Source organism: Balaenoptera acutorostrata, chromosome 2 (assembly GCF_949987535.1).
Source record: "Balaenoptera acutorostrata chromosome 2, mBalAcu1.1, whole genome shotgun sequence".
Taxonomy (NCBI): Eukaryota; Metazoa; Chordata; class Mammalia; order Artiodactyla; family Balaenopteridae; genus Balaenoptera; species Balaenoptera acutorostrata.
Window position 1 is genome coordinate 104329047 of NC_080065.1, and position 20022 is coordinate 104349068.

Here is a 20022-nt window from a genome sequence, read left to right on the forward strand (position 1 = left end):
GATTACCCCCCAGGTCTCTGTACAGGTAACTTGCTCAGAAAATATTACTGAAAATTCTTCCAGAGAAAACCACCATTATGACCAGTGACTATGGACAGAATTCAGAAGCTGCTATTCTGGGGTCTGAAAGGTTAATAAAGGAGATTCACAGAGTATCCACATATGCCATAAGGTTCCAAAAGCTCTGGGACCTTTCTAACAAACCTCCTTCTAAACTCAGACAAAAACTATAACTAAACTACAGAATGTGAGATGACCAGGGCTCTCTGCCATTCCTGGTGACACTAGGTAGGTTTCTTGCCTACCAATCTTCCTCTTACCACCCCATTTAGGCTGCTGCCTAGATGGGAGGCTATTTAACTGAAAGTAACCTCGGTACAGGCCGGCGGTACTGCACTCAAAGACAGACCACCGGAGTTAACTCTTGGCTCAAACACTGAGAAAGCTTGGGCCACTTACTCAGCTTTTCTGGGATTTAGTTCCATCATCTGTAAAATGAGAATGGTGAAATGGGTGCTTGGAAAGTCGTGATTCTACAGAAAGTGTAAGATTTTTTTTCTAACTGTACTTCAAATACTAGGGGTATCTTTTCATTTATAACTATATAGTTCATTGTTAGCTTTTTCTTTATATTAGTCTAATACTTTTAAGGCAATAAAATGGAATTCTGACCTCAGAGAAGAGTTTTTAAGACACTTCTTCCTTTTTCCTTTTCCTAATTTTCATTGATAGGTGATTGCTATTCGGAGACTAAATTTATCTCAAATATCAAAAAAAAGAATACAAAAAATGCTACCGCTAATGACATAACAATCATGTTATCCTCTGATTGAGAAAAGTACAATGAATATTTCAGTGAGTGTACCAGCAGACAGGAAAGTAACATTGGGATTAAAAAAAAAAAAAAGAACAGTCATTTTTCAGATATATTCTTCTGTCAAACATTAAATATAATACTAGGAAGGGAAAAAAAGATTTTTCTATAAAATAATCCTGATTCATGATCCTTCCCAGAAAGGTCCTTTAAATTTCATATACTATATACATATGTGAGTTATACTAGAAAAAATAATGTGACTTTTATTGGCCATCTCTTCCTGTGGCATATCATAGATGATTCAATAATTCAAGGTAACAAGCATTTACTAAATCCTTTCTATGAGTTCAGCACTATACTAGCACCAAATACAAAAGGACATACAAGATACATTCTCTGCCTCCAAAGGAACTTACTATGCAGCTAAGAAACCACACACTTATGAAACAAAAGCAGTGGAAAGCAGTCATGATTAGATGCTCAAGTTGTAAGAGTTCAGCTAAGAAAGAGATCAATGAAGCCCAGAATATCTGGGGAGGTTTTGTTGAACATCTGGGGCTTGAGTTTTTCTAAAGAAGCACCGAGATTAGCAGAGGTGATAAAAGCAATAAGAGGCATCTTAGAAAGGCAGAGAAACAGTAGCAAAGACAAAGTGCTAAAACAAAGCAAAATCTATTCACTAGAGAGAAAAGACCTAAGCCTAAATAATATAAGACTTAAATAAACTTTTGGGGAAATAAAGAAAAATCAGGTCAGACAAGGAGCATGTGATTAGATAAGGCAAGACTTTGAAACCAACCACCAGATGGGGAATAGATGCATTGAGCACAAATGGGTAAACACCTCCTACCGTCCTCTCAATCACACATATACCAAAAAATCAGGATCATAAGAAAACTGAAAAACTGACAGTGGGAGTAACATACATACCTTAAATTGGAGAGTTCTAATACCTACTGGAGCAGAAAATGTGCTCTAGATGATTTGAGCATCTAAGTTATCACAATTAAGAAGACAATTCCATAAGAGAAGAGAATGCTTTGTTGCCTCTGATTCCCCAACCAGGACCGAACTGACTTGGGACTCTTTACCTTGAATTCTCTGAGGCTTGGTGGCATTATCAAAGTCACAGATCTTCGTCCAGTTAGCCTTCACCGCCTCAGGAGTCATTGGCTGAGTCCTCTGTCTTACAATGGCTCCAAGGGTCCGCTCCCATCGTACTGGTTATAGAAACAAAACTAAGATACTGAACACACAGTTTAAGAGCGAGACAGAAAGCAGAATTCATGAGTCCCCTGAATTTTTTTTTTTAACTTCAAGAAAAATGGAATTTGGAAAAAAGATTCTAACTTCTAAAGATTTTTACTACAAAATTTTTTTAAAAGAATAACAAACCCATTAGGATGTCAAATTTCTTTTTCTAATATTTGAAGCTGAAGGGAAAACCTCTCCCTCCTCTGACTATGCCAGATACTGCTAAAGGTAAGATGAAATGCTGAATCAGAAAGTTAAATTATGTATAATCACACCAAAAGACTGTCTTCATCACCACAGATCACTTAGATAATACACTTTAAGGTAACAGAACAGAGTAGAGCTTTGTTGAATAGCAAACTGAAAACTAGTGGTGATAACAGGCCAAAGACTCCAGATAATCAAATTAATATATCAGACAACCCCACATAATTCTCCCGTTTCCTCCCTTTGCTCTTCCTCCTTGTCCATGGGAAGTCAACTAGATTGCCCAGATTCACAAAAATCATCATTGCTGCATAAGTTCCATGAAGATAATTTTTAACATTGTGTCTTTTTTAAAAAGCCTGAGGAATAAACAGAACCTTATTTAAACAGAATGGTCAGACTTTGATGATTACTAAATCGAAGATTTGTCCTGGGGAATGACAGAAGCTTCTAGAGATTTCTTATTGATAAAGTCCCATATACAGCTTTTATTGCAACAACTGATCTTCCTTTCTTAAAAGATGTCATAAGACACTTAAAAATGTTTGAATAAGTTACTTCATAACTTAGAGAACAGTCATTAATAATATTCTACAATATGTTGTAACAATGTCATCCAGTAATGGCAGCCTTTTAAATAATTCAATTAATTTTGATACCAGCATCCAACTGAAAACTTGAATTGGGATATTGGAATGTTCACAATTTTTTTTAAACACCATAAAGTAATTATCCAATCTGGAGCTCACAAGGTTTAAGAACTGGGGGAAAAGAGGACTTAAGCCAGATGAATTTACTGTTGGGCTGAAGGAGAATAATTTCTATAGATCAGCTGCAATTTCTCTTCTAGAAAGCTGTCTAGTGTGATTCCCCACTGTCTCCTTCTGATGTCTCATGCTCCAAGGAAGAAAAGAATCACTGAGAGAATTGGAGAACTTGCCTAGGACAGAGCTCTTCCCATCTTCAAAAAACGCCCTCCCTCCCACTCACTACTCTGCTGAACAAGCATGTGGGGTGCCGGAGACATGGGAAGACAAACATCAATATAAAGAGAGACTGTGCTGTCTGAAAAAACAGCCAGTTCTGAATAGGACAGGACAAATATTGAATAAGCACTGCTAATAGGAAAAAAACTGAAAAGATCCTTGAAAATACCACAGGCCTGCAGGACAACTTCCATGTTTTAGAAGACCTGTTGCTATTACAATGTTTGAGTTTGATTATGCCTGCACTAAATCCAATGGTTCGGCATTTGACAAGGTCTTTACCCAGCTCTACCTGGATATGCAGGTTTAAAGATATGGAAATAATGTATGGCAAACCAAAAACCAAAAGGGACTTACATTTTCCAATCCATCCTGCTCCAACCTACCAAAAAGAGGAGGAAGAAGTTATACCATCTAATGTGAAATTACTAATAGAATTTTTATGAAATTAACAAAACAGGCAGCTATCTTTTTACGAGTATCAGAATGCTAGATGACAATGGATGAAAATAATGCAGCTCTACAAAACTCCGTTGGCCGGCATGACTTTGCACTATTCATGTTATCAGAGTAGAAAAATAAAGCAACACGATATAGCAGAAATGCATGTAGTAGAAAAGCATGACTTTGCACAGAAACCAAGGTGCGATACCAGTTCTTCTACAGACTAGCTGTCTGATTCCTGGTCAAATAATTTGACTTCCCTAAACTCAAGATTCCCCTTATATAAAATCAGGATAATAATACACTCTTCATGAAGTAACCATGAAGGTTAAACAATATAAATACCAAATTTGCCCAGCACATCACTTGAAATACATGTCCTTCTAGAAAGACTTAATGAATCAAAAAAAATAAAAAGCAAAGAAAAATAAAGCCAGGATTTGACTTAATGAACTACATATACTCATTTTAATGAAACACCTTTATATAGAAATATGGCAAATGACCAAATACATTAATCACCGTATAGAAAGATGGTATTTTTTCTAGAAGCCATTCAAGGAAATCCTCAGAAGAAAATGTCTGATGTAAGAAAATCTGTTTGTCATATCTTCAAACACAACAACTACAGTGTTCCACATGCATATAACAGAAGAAACTGTACCAGCAGACAGCACACTTCTCAGTGGCTCTACGCTCAAGGGTATGGCTTTTTAAAAATCACTCATTCCTTTACGTATATTAACAGGACAATCGGCCTTGATGCTGTCAGAGTAGTTAAAGTGGCAGTGGTACTGATAACAGGCAAGAAAAATATCATCTTTTATCATATTTGGGGAGTGAAGCAACAAGCTGCAAACTCCTCGCAGGTGCTAGAAACGACAGCTCCAGTCGATCCAAAAAATCTCTATCTGCCACTCTAGATATCTATCAAAACTTGGCAAACAAAGTGTCAATTTACATTCAAGGTTTAAGTCAGGATATTACACACCGCTCTTACTGTATTTTGCACTCAATCTCACACAGCAAATGTCCCTTACTAAAACTGTTCACAGTATAGTAAAATAAAAGAACAACATACAAAACTTCATCTACAGCATTATCCTAGTTATCTGTGCATGTCTGGGTATGTGTGTAAATTGTATACCTAAAATAAAAAGACCACTCGTGTAAAATGCACATCTAATAAAAGACTGGAAAAGAATATCCATAAAAATATTAATAGGAGTTATCTCTTGATAGGGGTAATGTGGGTGATTTTTATTTTCCTCTATAAACTCCCCTATATATTTGAAGTTTTCTACAAAAAGCATATATTGGGCTTCCCTGGTGGCGCAGTGGTTGAGAATCTGCCTGCTAATGCAGGGGACACGGGTTCGAGCCCTGGACTGGGAAGATCCCACATGCCACGGAGCAGCTGGGCCCGTGAGCCACAATTGCTGAGCCTGCGCGTCTGGAGCCTGTGCCCCGCGACGGGAGGGGCCGCGATAGAGAAGGGCCCGCGCACCGCGATGAAGAGCGGTCCCCGCACCGCGATGAAGAGTGGCCCCCGCTTGCCGCAACTGGAGAAAGCCCTCGCACGAACCGAAGACCCAACACAGCCAAAAAATAAATAAATAAATAAATAAATAAATAAATCCTTGCATGCTTTAACCATTAAAAAAAAAAAAAAAGCATATATTATTTTTGTTCACAGAATTAATAACAAATATAAATGTAAAAGACAAAGAATTTTTGTTTAATTCCTTAATGAGATAAAAGACAGGCAGACCAAATTTGGAGCTCCACATGGCTTGATATTATTAAATTTCTCTTCTGTAAATCTAGAGTTGTAAAGTTCTTTCCACCTCTAATTTTCCACAATTCACAATCAACGACTGTGATTAAGAAAGCAGAGGTGCCTATCTCTGCATAGACAGGCGTAGACTTTTTTTCATTTACTAAACAGCTTTTTATTCAAATAAATCAGGCTAATATATCATTCACTTCAAACTGAGCCAGGTAATTTTGCTACCAAGAAATATCTTTGGATGTCATGTATTCTGCATGCAACAGGTTTATTATTATATTACCACAGAGAATCAAATAAAGGGGGGTGGTCTAAAATATAACAGTTTATGCTAGAAAAGAAAAAAGAGATCAAACTCAAATGAGGACCAAAAAATATATAAAACAGCATAAGGAAATCTAAAGGGACTTTGATTATAGAGTGAAAACTGAACCTCACTGGATGGTAGGATTATGTGTGGTTTTTATTTTTATAGCAAACATGTAAAGCTTTGCGATAGGGAAACATAGCAAAGTTTATTTTTAAAGTTAATACAAATAGTAAGTGGTGTTTACTGATCTATCATACCCAGACTGAATTCCTGCTATACTGATATAATAGTTAAAATTGAGGGGTGACTGCTAGGTAGGCTAAGAGTTTAAAAATATGATCTCCAGTTCTCACAACAAAACCCCAAGAAAACTAAAACTCAGGGAGGTTAATCTGTACAATATTCCAGCGAGCCAGCAATTACCAGAGCAAGAAATCAAAACCTGGCCTGGCTGACTTTAAACCACCACCTCTGTCCCTTCACTTTACTACTCAGCATCTCTAACCAAATGAGACTTTCTGTATCTGACTAAACACATCAAACCAGCCAGTCACATTTTCATTTGACAAGAATATCAGAAATGAAGAACTAGGGAAGAACAATTTACAAAGTTGCTGTTACTTTCTCAAAAAAGGACATTAGTCATACTTGTTCCTTAATTATAACATATACATAATATTAAAAAATATACAAGTGATACCAACTGATGCAGATTTTTACAAATGTGAACAATTGGAAAATACTAATTTTTGAATCATTTTTTATATTTAATTACACAAATATTGCTTTGGGAGAAAGTGCAAAGGTGCAGAATACCTCAAACAAGCCACCATTTTCCTCACAACTCTCATGGCAAAGCCAAAGGACCAGGGGTGCCACGTAATCTGGCTTCAGAGCTTCCAGAAGATCTGAAATAAATAGCCAAAAAAAAAAAAACTATCAATAAGAATATATACATATTCAATCAATCATTTTACTTTCTGAAAATTCCTCACTTATAAAATTATAGGTTCAGAGACTTTTTAAATAAATAAGAAAAAAATTAGATATACATAAATAATTAGTATTAACATCCAAGGCTTTTAGAAGAATCTTTTCATCCCAATGGATATATTCAGGCTTCTAACATAGAAGGCATCAGATATACCTTTCCAAGATGGGTAACGTACTCTTTAGAAGACAAGTTAAAGCTGCCTTGGCAAAGACTGGTGAGCAAAGGCATACATAGCATAATGAACTTAGGTACCATTCTTTCCCAAAACTATTTTGCTCTCCCAGAAGCTAGAAAACTACAAAACAGCCTTGACAACTGTAATGGCAGTAAGATGATGTAAAATGGACCTTGCAACCGTGACTGATGAGTCACAAAGTGTAAGAAATATTTTCCTGTTGCATACCTTCTGTGAGCAACTTAACAGAGCAGAAAGGTACTACACAAGGAGCATGAACACCTAGATTTTACTGCTGGCCCTGCCATGTAGGCAATTTAGGGCATTGAGCACAGCGCTCAACTCTCTTGGACGTGTGTCTGCATCTGTAAGATGGTAATTAAAATGCGTTACCTGCCTATTCTACTAAGTTGTTGCAAGGCTCAAAGGAGACACGATTTGTAAATACATCTTATAATCTTTAAAGAATCAAATAAATGTAAATTTTAACTGTGAAGGGACAAAATACAGTTTTATATTTTAAAGTGACAAAGATGACATTTACAGTCCCTGTAAATTAAAGAGCAGCTCTAAGAACCTTTCACTTTACAGTATTCCTGACCCCAGAAACTGTGAGATAATATATACTTGTTGTTTTAATCCACAAAATTTGAAGTAATCTATTACACAGCAGTAAATAACTAATACAGCTTGGGAAGTTAGTTCATGGGTATTCATCCTAAGATTATGTTTCATTTCATGTAAGAAACATGTAAGTCACATACATGACTTTCCATTTTTCAAATATATTTCAAAGGGGGAAATGAAATTGCAAATGTCTCCCCACATTACTCATAACACCTGGTTCTTTAACAAATAATTCCTTTGACAGCCTGTAAGTTAATATATCAGAGGAAAAGAGGAAAAACGCTGAGGCAAAATAAATTTTCGGCTTTTTCTAAACTATAAAAAAGTAATAAATACCAAAATTTAAAATAACAGGAATTCAGAATCTGAAGGGCTTTTAAAAATGATCTGTAACAACTCTCTTCCTCTACAGAAGAGAAAGCAGGTCCAGAAACATTAAATTATTTGTCTAAAGTAGATCTTATTCTCCAAACATCTTTCACTAGGGTTTGGTGGACATAAAAGATACTACATTAAACAGTGACCTAACATCTCTAGAGGTCAAAATTAATGGAAGCTACATTCCCAAAGGAAAGCAAATTTAAAAGCTCAAGTTTTCAATATTTTCTTGGAAACTTGCTGCTTCCCCAAGAAAGTCTACAGCCAATGGCAAAAAGTGACTAAGGTAGGAGTCTAGCACAGAAATGATAAGCATAAAATTCTAAATAGTGGTTATCTCTTGGCATGAAGCAGAGGAACAGAATAGAAGGTATAAAGTTAGATGCAAGTAATGTTCCAATTCTTGGGTTGAGCAGTGAGTTCATGACTATGCATTACATTTTGATACTTTACTTCTTGCCAGTAACCTACACTGTTGTGCATATATATGTAGCATTATACTTAAATAATCCAGTTCTTTAACAAGAATTCCTTCAATAAGACATGAGAGTATCAAGTTTTTTTAAAATAAGGGACTTTTTTAAATGGCCCTGTTGACAAAAGAAAAGGAAAAAAAAAATTAGATCTCAGGTACAAATAGCTATTCTACACTAAAGCAAACTGGTTAGGCACAGCTCTTAGGAAAAGCTAGCAAGTACATACTTGGTATTACAAATCCCAAGTTCTAAAATGAATGTTAGCTCAAACGTGGAAAGTAAAATGGTATTGTGAATAAGCATTTGTATGCCATGAAGCAGCTAATTCTAAAGTAATTTCACTCATCAATTGTTTTGTACTGTTTCACAGAAACTACTTTTAAAGTATTATAGATATTTTCTTTTTAGAAATATGTTAAAACCAGGAGTATCAAAAACCATACAGTTTTCCACCAGTCAAGTATTCTATTTCTTATATAACTAAATAAATAAGCATTGGCTCTCAATCATACATTTAAATTTTTAAATTTAAAACTTTATATTTCATGTTTTCAAAGAACAAAGTTGGAAGACTCACATTACCTGATTTCAAGACTTACTATAAAAATATAGTAATCAAAACATCATGGTATTGGTAAAAGGACAGGCCCATAGATCAATACAACAGAACAAACAATCCAGAAATAGACCCACACATACATACATGGTCAACTGATTTTCCACAAAAGTGCAAAGGCAATCCAAATCAAGAATGACGGGGCTTCCCTGGTGGCGCAGTGGTTGAGAATCTGCCTGCTAATGCAGGGGACACGGGTTCGAGCCCTGGTCTGGGAAGATCCCACATGCCACGGAGCAGCTGGGCCCGTGAGCCACAATTGCTGAGCCTGCGCGTCTGGAGCCTGTGCCCCGTGACGGGAGGGGCCGCGATAGAGAAAGGCCCGCGCACCGCGATGAAGAGCGGTCCCCGCACCGCGATGAAGAGTGGCCCCCGCTTGCCGCAACTGGAGAAAGCCCTCGCACGAACCGAAGACCCAACACAGCCAAAAATAAATAAATAAGAAAATCCTTTAAAAAAAAAAAAAAAGAATGACGAATAGTCTTCAGGACAAATGAACTCGCAGTTTCTTCAACAAATAATTGGCACTTTTTCAAAAAGGAGAATGAACTATCATATGTTAAATAAAACTTAAGAGATACAGTAACAAAATGACTGTGAACCTTGTTTAGATCATTGTGGAATAAACTAACTCTAAAATGATATTTTTTAGATAACGAGGAAGTTTCCATATAAATTTGGTATTAGACAATGTTAATGAATTATTTTATTTGGTGTGATGTTGGCATTGTGGTTATAATGTCCATATCTGTTAGAGACACATTTCCAAGTATTTATTAGGTGAAATGCAACATCTAAGATTTGCTTTGAAATGTTACAGAGAAAAAGGGAGAGGGTAACAAAATAAATAAATCAATAAGATAAAATCATTTTGAAATATGCCCAGAGCATTCTGTTCTCCTTAACAAAGGCCCATCCTCAAAGGAAGCTACCAGAGCCTTATTTGACCTAAGGGAAGAGCAATTAGACTAGTGGAACCCCTCTAGCCTTCCTGTCTCAAATAAGGGGAGAAAAAAAAAAAAGGCTAAAAAACTCTACTGAAGCTCAGAGTCCAGAGACTTTGACCTGCTAAAAAACTTGCGGATTTAATCATAAGATTATAGAACACTTCCCCTCGCCATAATTTACAGCCACTTCAACAGGCCTCCAGTATAACAACAGTGGATTACAACTGAGAGAGCTGCAAACACAAAGAGTACCTAGGGAAACCCAAAGACAACAGGGGACACAAAAACAACGACAAAGAGGAAAATGTAGCCTCTGACACCAACAGCTACAGCAACCAATGAACGCAACCTAACTCCTAGCCAGATAAACATGAAACCTCACAATAAAGCTCTGTATACCACACTTTCTACTACCCCAATACATCATGTTCAGTTTTCAACAAAAATTTCAAGGCATGCTAAAAGACAAGAAAAGTACAGGCTGAGGAAACAAAGCAAGCCTCAGAACCAGCTTGAAATATAGCAGAGATTTTCGAATTTTCAAACTAGGAGTTTAAAATAACTGTGATTAACATGCTAAGGGCTCTAATGGAGAAAAGTGGACAACTTACAAGAACAGATGACTACTGTAAGCAGACAGAAGGAAATGCTAAAAAAATCAAAAGGAAATGCTAAAAAACAAAAACAATATAACATTTTGAAATGAAAAAAGAAAAATCAGTAAGCTTGATTTGAATATATGTCAATAGAAACTTCCCAAACTGAAATGAAATGCAAAGAGAAAAAAGGACAAAAAAATAAAAGGGAATAGAATATCCAAGAACTGTGGTATAATTACAAAAGATATATTGAGACTTCCCTGGTGGCGCAGCGGTTAAGACTCCACGCTCCCAATGCAGGAGGCCCAAGTTCAATCCCTGGCCAGGGAACTAGATCCCGCAACTAAGAGTTTGCATGCCACAACTAAGAGTTTGCATGCCACAACTAAGGAGCCCACGTGCTGCAACTAAGGAGCTTGCGAGCCACAACTAAGGAGCTTGCGAGCTGCAACTAAAGGGGCCCACCTGCTGCAACTAAGACCCGGCCCAACCAAATAAATTAATCGATTAATTAATTAAAATAAAAAGATAGAACAGGCACATAATGGGAATACCAGAAGTAGAAGAAAAAAAGAAAACAACAGAAGAAATATTTTAAGCAGTGATGGCTGAGAATTTTCCAAAGTTAATCACAGATACCAATCGCAGATCCAGGAAGCTCAGAAGACATCAAGTAGAACATTGCCAAAAATCTACACCTATTATTATGCATACTATATTCAAACTGCAGAAAAAACAAGGAGAAAATCTTGGAGGAACACAGAGGGGAAAAAATACCTTATGCATAAAGAAACAAGGAAAGAATTATGTCAGACTTTCCTTCAGAAACCATGTAAGCAAAAGAAGAGTGGAGTGAAAGATTTCAGGTGCTGAAAGAAAAAAATTACCAACCCAGAATTCTGTACCCGGTGAAATTATCCTTCAAAAGTGAAAGAGACGAAAGAGAACAAAAAAACAAGCTAAAGACTGGGAAAAAATATTTGCAAAACACATATCTGATAAAGAACTTGTTTCCAAAATATTCATGGAACTCTTAAAACTCAACAACAAGAAAACAAAGAACCCCCCCCCCCGAAAAAAAGAAGAAGAAAACAAAGAACCCAATTTAAAAATGAGCAAAAAATAAGAACAGACACATCACCAAGGAAGACAAATAAATGGCAAATAAGCACAGGAAAAAAATGCACAACATCATAAGTCATTAGGGAACTGCAAATTAAAACAATGAAATACCCTATACACCTATTAAAATAACTAAAATGCAAAAGACTAACAATAATAAATGCTGGCAAAGATGTGGAGCAACACGAACTCTCACTCACTGCTAGTAGGAATGAAAAACGATACAGCCATTTTTGAAGACAGTTTGGAAATTTTTACAAAGCTAAAGACACTCTTACGATACAATCCAGCAATTATCCTCTTTAATATTTACCCAAATGAGTTGAAAACTTACGTCCACACAAAAACCTGCACATGAATGTTTATAGCAGCTTCACTCACAACTGTCAAAAACTGGAAACAATCAAAATGTTCCACGATAGGTGAATGAAAAAACAAATTGTGGCACCTACATACCATGTAATATTATGTAGTGATAAAAAGAAATGAGCTTCAATCCTCCCAGACATTTGGGAAAAAGAGGAGAGGATGAAGAGATGGAACACAGGGGATTTTTAGAGTGAAACCATTCTGTATGATCTAGAATCGTGGGTACGTAACATCATGCATTTGTGAAAACGCATAAAATCATACAACCTAAAGAGTGAGCCCTAAAGTAAACTATTAACTATAGTTAATGATAATCAATCAGGGACTTCTCTGGTGGTCCAGTGATAAAGAATCTGCCTTCCAATGCAGGGATGCGGGTTCGATCCCTGGTCAGGGAACTACGATCCCACATGCCGAGGGTCAACTAAGCCCGGGTGCCACAACTACCGAGCTCACGTGCCTCAACAAGAGAGCCAGCGTGTCACAAAATATAGAGCCCACGCACCCTGAAGCCCATGCGCCGCAACTAGAGAGAGAACACCCACGTGCCACAACTTGAGAAAAGCCCACGCACCACAACGAAAGATCCCACATGCCTCAACGACCCGATGCAGTCAAATAAATAAATAAATAAATAAATAAAAATTGATCAATACTGGTTCATCAATTGTAATAAATGTAGCACACTGATGTAAAACTGTGTGGGAGGAAGAGTATATGGGCACTCTCTTTACTACCTGCTCAATTCTTCTATAAACCTAAAACTGCCCTAAAAAACATAATCTATTAATTGTTTTAAATAATTATTATTATAAACCAGTAAGAATGGTATTACCTCATTCTGTAAAGAAAAAATGTATGTATGTCTACCTACACAAAGAGAAAAAGTTTAGCTCAGTGTGGCAGAATTATGGGTCACATTTTGTTTGTTTGTGCTTTCCTCAATTTTCTATAATGAACATAAACTACACATTATGCTTTTTTAAATTGTAAGGAAATTATTTTAGCTACTCAAAAAATTAAATACTTTTACAAAGCTCACGCCACACAGGTATGTGAGGAACAGCATTAAAAAAAAACTAAACTACTTACCATCAGGCAAAATGTTCTGGGTCAACCGTGATCCAGCAGTAGGGGCAATAGTGTTACAATGAATGTTGCTTTTCTCGCCTTCAACTGCAAGACAATTTGAAAGGCCCAGAAGACCCAGCTTTGCAGCACAATAATTTGCCTGGCCAAAGTTGCCATATATTCCTGAAGCCGATGAAGTCATGATGATCCTAAAAGGAAAATCAATCTCTCAACATCATCTTTTCTATATTTTGATAATGTTGCAACTCTAAGCATTTTTTTTTCTTTTTCATTACTATTATACCTGTCAAAAGCAACTCTGTATACTGCCATTAGGTTCTTAAAGTCATGATTCATATATCTAAATTAATATAAATAATAAAAGTAATCTCTCAAAATTCAACTGTGAGATTTTATTGTTTTAGAAAGAATCCCTGGTCAGGATCAAATGAATTCAAGTGTAAGAATGTATATTCATTATGTACTGAAAACAATAAGTATTTATAAACATAAAATAAACTGCCAATTTACAAGTTAAAATTTTAGTAAGAAATATTAGATCATGAAGTTCTAATTCTTTAGTCCTCAGAACTTTGCTCCTTTCCCTTTCTAGATAATATTAAATGCCTCATATTAAATAATACCATCTCATAATCTGACCTAATCTCACTTACTCTACTTAGTAGAACAAGTAAATCCTATCATTGACTTTCAGAAACTGCTAGTATCAAGATATACTAGAACTCTCCAATAAGAACAGATATCACACGCAATTTACTTCTAGTAGATGTGTGTGAACCCTGAGTTAACAGGAATAACTTTTATGTTAGAGAGCATGGGGCCACTTACTAGGTCTGCCACGTCTGAGTCACACAGACGCAACTATAAGAGTCTTACCGTTCCTAGTTTACAAAGACTAACTCATGTCTGACCAGTGTCAGCCAGTAGAAAACAGCCACTCATCTCTCCCCAGTTGGTCACTGGGCACAAAAAATGATATTTTGGTTAGAGAATAAAGTACTGCTGAATCCTCAATGTTTGTACTGCTAAAATATCAGAGAATAGCAGGAGAATCATTAATAATGAAAAGTAGGAGGTGAAAAGAAATACTAAGTTGTCCACCTCGCTAATCTATGACTGACACCAATGTAACGGGGAGGCATCTTCCAAAACTACGTTTAAAAAGCCTGTGCATATCTGAAGGTGTATTTTTCAACGTCAAAGCAATTCTTTTCCTCTGGACATAAGAACCCACACACGGCATCTCCAAACCCCCTTGACAGCCACATACAACTCTACCTTCCAAATTTCTGTTTCTTCATGTGATCCCACGCTGCCCGGGTCACCAGGAATGAGCCCCGCAAATGAACTCTCTGGATGATATCTAAAACAAGACATTTTTATCATGAATATTGTCAAATTTAGACAGACCTATCTCAGAATCAACATAAGCAAAGACTTACTTATACAAAGATGTTCATTTTATACCTAGCATTCAAAATCAGCTATTGTCACATTGCACTCTGAGTAATCATTTTTGCTTTAGTTCCAGTTACATAACCAATCAATAATTCATACCTATTTTGCCTATAATTTATGATTAGATTATTATCTAATATATCTAACTTTATCATAAATATAATGCCACCTAAATACGATGCCTATGCATATCTAAGTGCAATGCCATCTTTAATTTTTGCCTATTTTATATAAAAATTCATAATACAAATAACCAAGAATTTTACATACATAATTGGGACTCAACACAAACGTTAGTTAAAGCATAATCAAAAACCACTCAGTTCTTCATCAAGAAATGTTTATAAAATGTTCAATATATCCCTAAATCCCTATTTTTAACAGGATTTGCAAATGAGTTAGAGAGAGCTGGGGGTCGGGGCGTGGAGGTGTAGGAAAGAGGGGGAGGGAAAGAGGGAAAAAGAGAGACAGAGAAGCCTGCTTTCTGAAATGTCAATCTAATGAACAGACAACTTGGAGGATGATGCAGATAAACAAACAATTCCAGATTTAATCTTACTCTGATGAAACCAGAAGAGGACACACTCCAGCCCCATCAGAGCTCAAAGCAAAGCACCGACTTAAGTCCCCTCTGCCAACAAATTCTATCTTTCTCAGCTCCTTTTTTTCTCCAGTTATTACAAGGGAATTGGAAGCTAAAAGCCGTCTTTGCTTAATTCTAAGTCAGAAAGATATCTTGCTTCTTCCAAAAGAACTTCTGGCAATATTTCCCAGAAACACACTCTATAAACAATGATGTAATTCATCTCAGTTACCATGCCTGCCACCGTCGCAGCCACCAATGCTTGTTTTAGTTCTGATAGCCAATGAAAGTAAGGGCAAAAAAGAGCAAACAGGATAAAAAAATTTTATAACTGTGACTGTTCATCATCTAAACTCAATCTTTCCAACATGACATTCCTAATGGAAAATTTTCCTACTTATTAGAAGTTTCAAAATTATATCTAGGTTTTTCCCACCCAGTTCTCAGATCTCCATCATTTTTAGTGCCTCAGATTCTCTTCCATAGCCTACTCTTGCTCTTGAAATAAGAATCACACAGCCAGACAAGCATGCAAAAGGCTGTTAGAAACAACTAATACTGCAAGAAAACGCTGACAATCTCTCAAAGAGAAAAAGGGAAACGAACGAAAGTCACAAAAGCCTTTTCTTCCAACTGTTCATTTTCAGTTGTAAAGCTTACTCATCATCAGTTATATTAGCAGAAGCAAAAACAGGTAGAAGCAAGTTTTTCCGTAAGTGTGTAAATGTATCAAATATTAGAAGGCTAAATGGATAAGTATGTTCCAGAGAACGTATATTTAAAATAACTTACCCCAGTCTTCATCACTTATTCTACCAAAGGAACGGTCCCTCAAAATTCTAAAAAACTGATATTATATATGTTGAGAAGAGAAAGTCAACACTTAAAAAAAGTTTGCATGTACATTACTTTATTGGAAATTTAAAAAGAAATACTCACCCAGCATTGTTGATCACAACATCTACAATATAAAAATATTCAAGTCATAAATATAAAAGCAAGCATATTAATTTGCCTTTGCTTACAACACATTTCTTTCAAAAGCGTTCCCTGCCTCACCCCTGCCCATGGAAAAGTAGATATAATAGGTAACAAGTGCTAGCAGAACACAATTTTATACCTATAGTAAAAAAAAATCTGATTCACAAAAGCACAATAAGTACCCCATTATAGCAGTGCTTTCCTCTCAAGTCTACATACCTAAATGTTTCCACCTCTACCTCCTGCCAAAATTCTGTCAGCTTATTTACAGAATTAGCAGTCACACAACTCTTAGGTTCTTAGAATTCAGTGGTAATCGTAAACCATCCCTCAATTAACTTCAAAATTCACTGGGAAAGTTAAAAGTTTAAAAGATTTTTCCTTGCCACTCAAAAGTCAAAAGCCCAGAAAGGAAACCATTAGAGTTAGAAACTGATGGCCTGTCTTCATACATAATTGCATTCTCACTATAAAATAGAAGGGATTGTTTCTTAAGGTTCAACCACCATCTTGTGGCTATTTTCACCTTATGACTTCAAAACTTTGTGGTCTCTATCCCTGTGTCAGACACTATGTGAACATGTCTCTCACAAGCTCAACCAAATATAGCTAGAAAAATATATATGCTAGACCAAAAAAAGGGGGGGGGGAAACATATTCAAACTACAAAAATTAACATTTTTCAGATTATAAACATGTTGGGCTTATCTGCAGTAGTTTCCCTCTAGTAATTCAATAACCTTTTACTAACAATGTATGGGACTAAGTCAGGAAAATTAAACAATATATTTGAAATGCTTGAAATGCTTCTTAAAAATGAAGATTTTTATTTTATATAATTCATCTTAATTAATTTGCAAGATACTGAATCATTTTCATCTGAATCATTATAATTATCTAAAATATTCCACTGGGTCCTCTATTGCCAAAATACTGATTTATTTTTTATTTTCTAAATATATTTGGGGTATGATTAAATTATTATAAAAAGGAAACTTAGAGAATACTTACAAGTTTTTTTAAAGGCTCTTAAAGTACAAAAAAATATAAAACAAACTCAACACATACATGCATAAAAACTGTCACCTCAAGCCCTTTGTGGAATAAGATTAGGGTATGTAAAAAAATTAAAATTTAAAACAAATCTAAAAATTTGATTACCAAAAAAGAGTTTTTAATAAACAAAAGTGAAATAAAAAATATTTCATTAGAAAGGTAGAAGCTGCTCTGTTAGTACCATAAATGCAAAGAAACATTACCTATTCTTCCAAAAGCATCCAGTGCTGTCTTCACAACCTTCTCTCCTGCTTCCACTGAATCTGAGGGAAAGGGAAATTAGGACAAAACTTCAGTAATATCCCTTACAAACGACTTCTAAATTCTGTGGCTCAGAGCACATGACAGATACTATTCATTCAACAGAACTCATTTCCAAGGAAAATACATTTATATTGCAGGCACGTAACAAACTAAAATATAAATGATAACATGTTACAAAAGAAATTTAGTCCCTAAGGCAATCCTTTAACCTACCAAAAAAAAAGAGAGAGGGGGTAAATGAGAAGTACTTGACAAATAATATCCAAGACACCATGGTCGAACAGAACTTTCTGTGAAGATGGAAATGCTCTATTTCTGCACTAACATGGTAACCACAAACCACATGTGGCTCCTGAAATGGGGCTAGTACGACAAATGGAATAATCTATTTTATTTCATTTCTGTTGAATTTTAAATAGCCACATAAGCACTTCCCCTTAAGGATGCAAATGAGACTTTGAGAGGGAGGGAAGGAGAAGCGTGTTTAATTTGAAAAAGCATGTTCAATTCTGTATCACTACATTTGGAAAACAAACCTACTGTTCTTGTAATACTAACTACAAAAAGTAAAGCTCAATGAAATATTACGGATTTGTTATTTTCTGCTAATCAGCCCAGGAGAAGGGCTCATATCCCCAGAGCTGTGTGTCAAATGGTCAGCTGTCAACTCAACATCACCATTGCCTCTTTCTACTTCCTCTGCAATCACAGGCGGAGCCAGGTCCCTTCCCTGGGACCCATAAGCTCCTGAGTTAGATCTGCCAAAAAGAAATACTCGCTTAAAGGGAGGAAAAGTAGGAAGAGACTGTAAACGCAGGCAATCTTGTGAGCAGGCTGCAGATGTGAGACTGACAGCACATCTAGGTGAGCTCTTGAAAACCACCTGCCACAGGCTGAGATGGTCATCGACAGTTTCCCTGACATGCACCTGCCCAGACCTTCCAATGGTAAGTCTCTAATTCTTTGTATAAAACCCTTCACACTTGGAAAACCGAGAGGGGCTTCTGTTTTCTTGACTGAATCCTGATTGATACAGGTGGAATATCAAAACTGAGGGGCAGGGAAGAGAGTCTGAAATCTTTATCTTTACAAAATAGGTTTTAAAACCCCAGAAATTTTTTTAAGTTGAAAACATTTTTCTAGACTCTCAATGTGGAAATAAGATACTAAAATGTCTGTCTCATTATTCCCTTGAACTCTCAAAACAAATCATATCCTATTTCCTTTCCTCTAAAATTTCAGAATAAAGTCACTGGCAATCTAATTTTCTCCCTGGTCCATAAAAACAATCTAATTTGCAGAAAAGTCAGTAAGCACTAGCTTTTTAAAGTAAATCTACTCAAGAGGATTCCTTACAAATACTACTAGAATCAATACATCAAACATAAAGGTTGTATTTGCTGTCTTTATTTCTAATGCCTAACTTTGACTCTTACATTTTCATAAAGATAAGAAAGTTACATACAGCAATGATCACCTGTGCAGAATGTAATATGAAGGCTGGGTGCAGAAAGGGGGCACTTCACTTCTTACACTATATTACTTTAAGAAATGTTTTTTAAAAGCAATTTTAAAACGAAGAATTTAATGTTACTCTGTAGAAATACATAAGACCTTTTAGCTAAGGCAGGTCTTTTAAGAAAAGAGCATATTCATATTCACATCTACAGTAATGTACTGATTATATCATGCGCTCATTATTAAAAATATTAAATAGACAACTGAATAAAAGTTAGACTCGTGAAATAATCTACATCAAAAGTTTAAAAAATACGTCACTAAACATCTTTGGCAGACTTAGGTAAAATCTAATTTCATAATTATACTGGAATGCCAAGATATTTGCTCAATACTTATTAACATGAGAAACAGCATCAGTTGAGGAAATATAAAACAAGCAGTATAGTTCTCTCAAATACTGTACCATAGTTGGCCACTGCTTTTCCGCCTTTCCTTCTTATTTCTTCAACAACCTTATCAGCAGCTAAGGAGCCTTTACCAACTCCCATGAAGTCCCCTCCTAGATCATTCACTGCAATGCAAAAATAAACTAATAAGAATTCAGTTCTAGGGCTTCCCTGGTGGCGCAGTGGTTGAGAATCTGCCTGCTAATGCAGGGGACACGGGTTCGAGCCCTGGTCTGGGAGGATCCCACATGCCGCGGAGCAGCTGGGCCCGTGAGCCACAACTGCTGAGCCTGCGCGTCTGGAGCCTGTGCCCCGCAACGGGAGGGGCCGCGATAGTGAGAGGCCCGCGCATCGCGATGAAGAGCGGTCCCCGCACCGCGATGAAGAGTGGCCCCCACTTGCCGCAACTAGAGAAAGCCCTCGCACGAACCGAGGACCCAACACAGCCAAAATAAATAAATAAATAAATAAATAAATAAATAAATAAAGTAGCTATACAAAATTAAAAAAAAAAAAAAAGAATTCAGTTCTAGATCTTAAAAATATGAGTTGGAAATGAAATTATATTATT

General features: G+C 36.2%; 1 protein-coding gene across 1 annotated transcript in view; it reads right to left on the bottom strand.

Annotated features, from left to right (window-relative positions):
• LOC130707151 (peroxisomal multifunctional enzyme type 2-like) overlaps positions 1 to 19577 on the bottom strand; it is a 49646-nt gene extending 30069 nt beyond the window's left edge. The window contains exons 1-9 of the mRNA XM_057540375.1: positions 19469 to 19577; positions 17484 to 17543; positions 16183 to 16204; positions 16036 to 16082; positions 14481 to 14565; positions 13203 to 13390; positions 6624 to 6715; positions 3622 to 3646; positions 1909 to 2037 (exon numbers count right to left, since the gene is read on the bottom strand). Of these exons, the coding sequence (XP_057396358.1) occupies positions 1909 to 2037; positions 3622 to 3646; positions 6624 to 6715; positions 13203 to 13390; positions 14481 to 14565; positions 16036 to 16082; positions 16183 to 16204; positions 17484 to 17543; positions 19469 to 19553 (733 nt within the window). The 5' untranslated portion in view covers positions 19554 to 19577. The remainder of the gene's footprint in view (positions 1 to 1908; positions 2038 to 3621; positions 3647 to 6623; positions 6716 to 13202; positions 13391 to 14480; positions 14566 to 16035; positions 16083 to 16182; positions 16205 to 17483; positions 17544 to 19468) is intronic.
• Between the last annotated feature and the right edge of the window lie 445 nt (positions 19578 to 20022).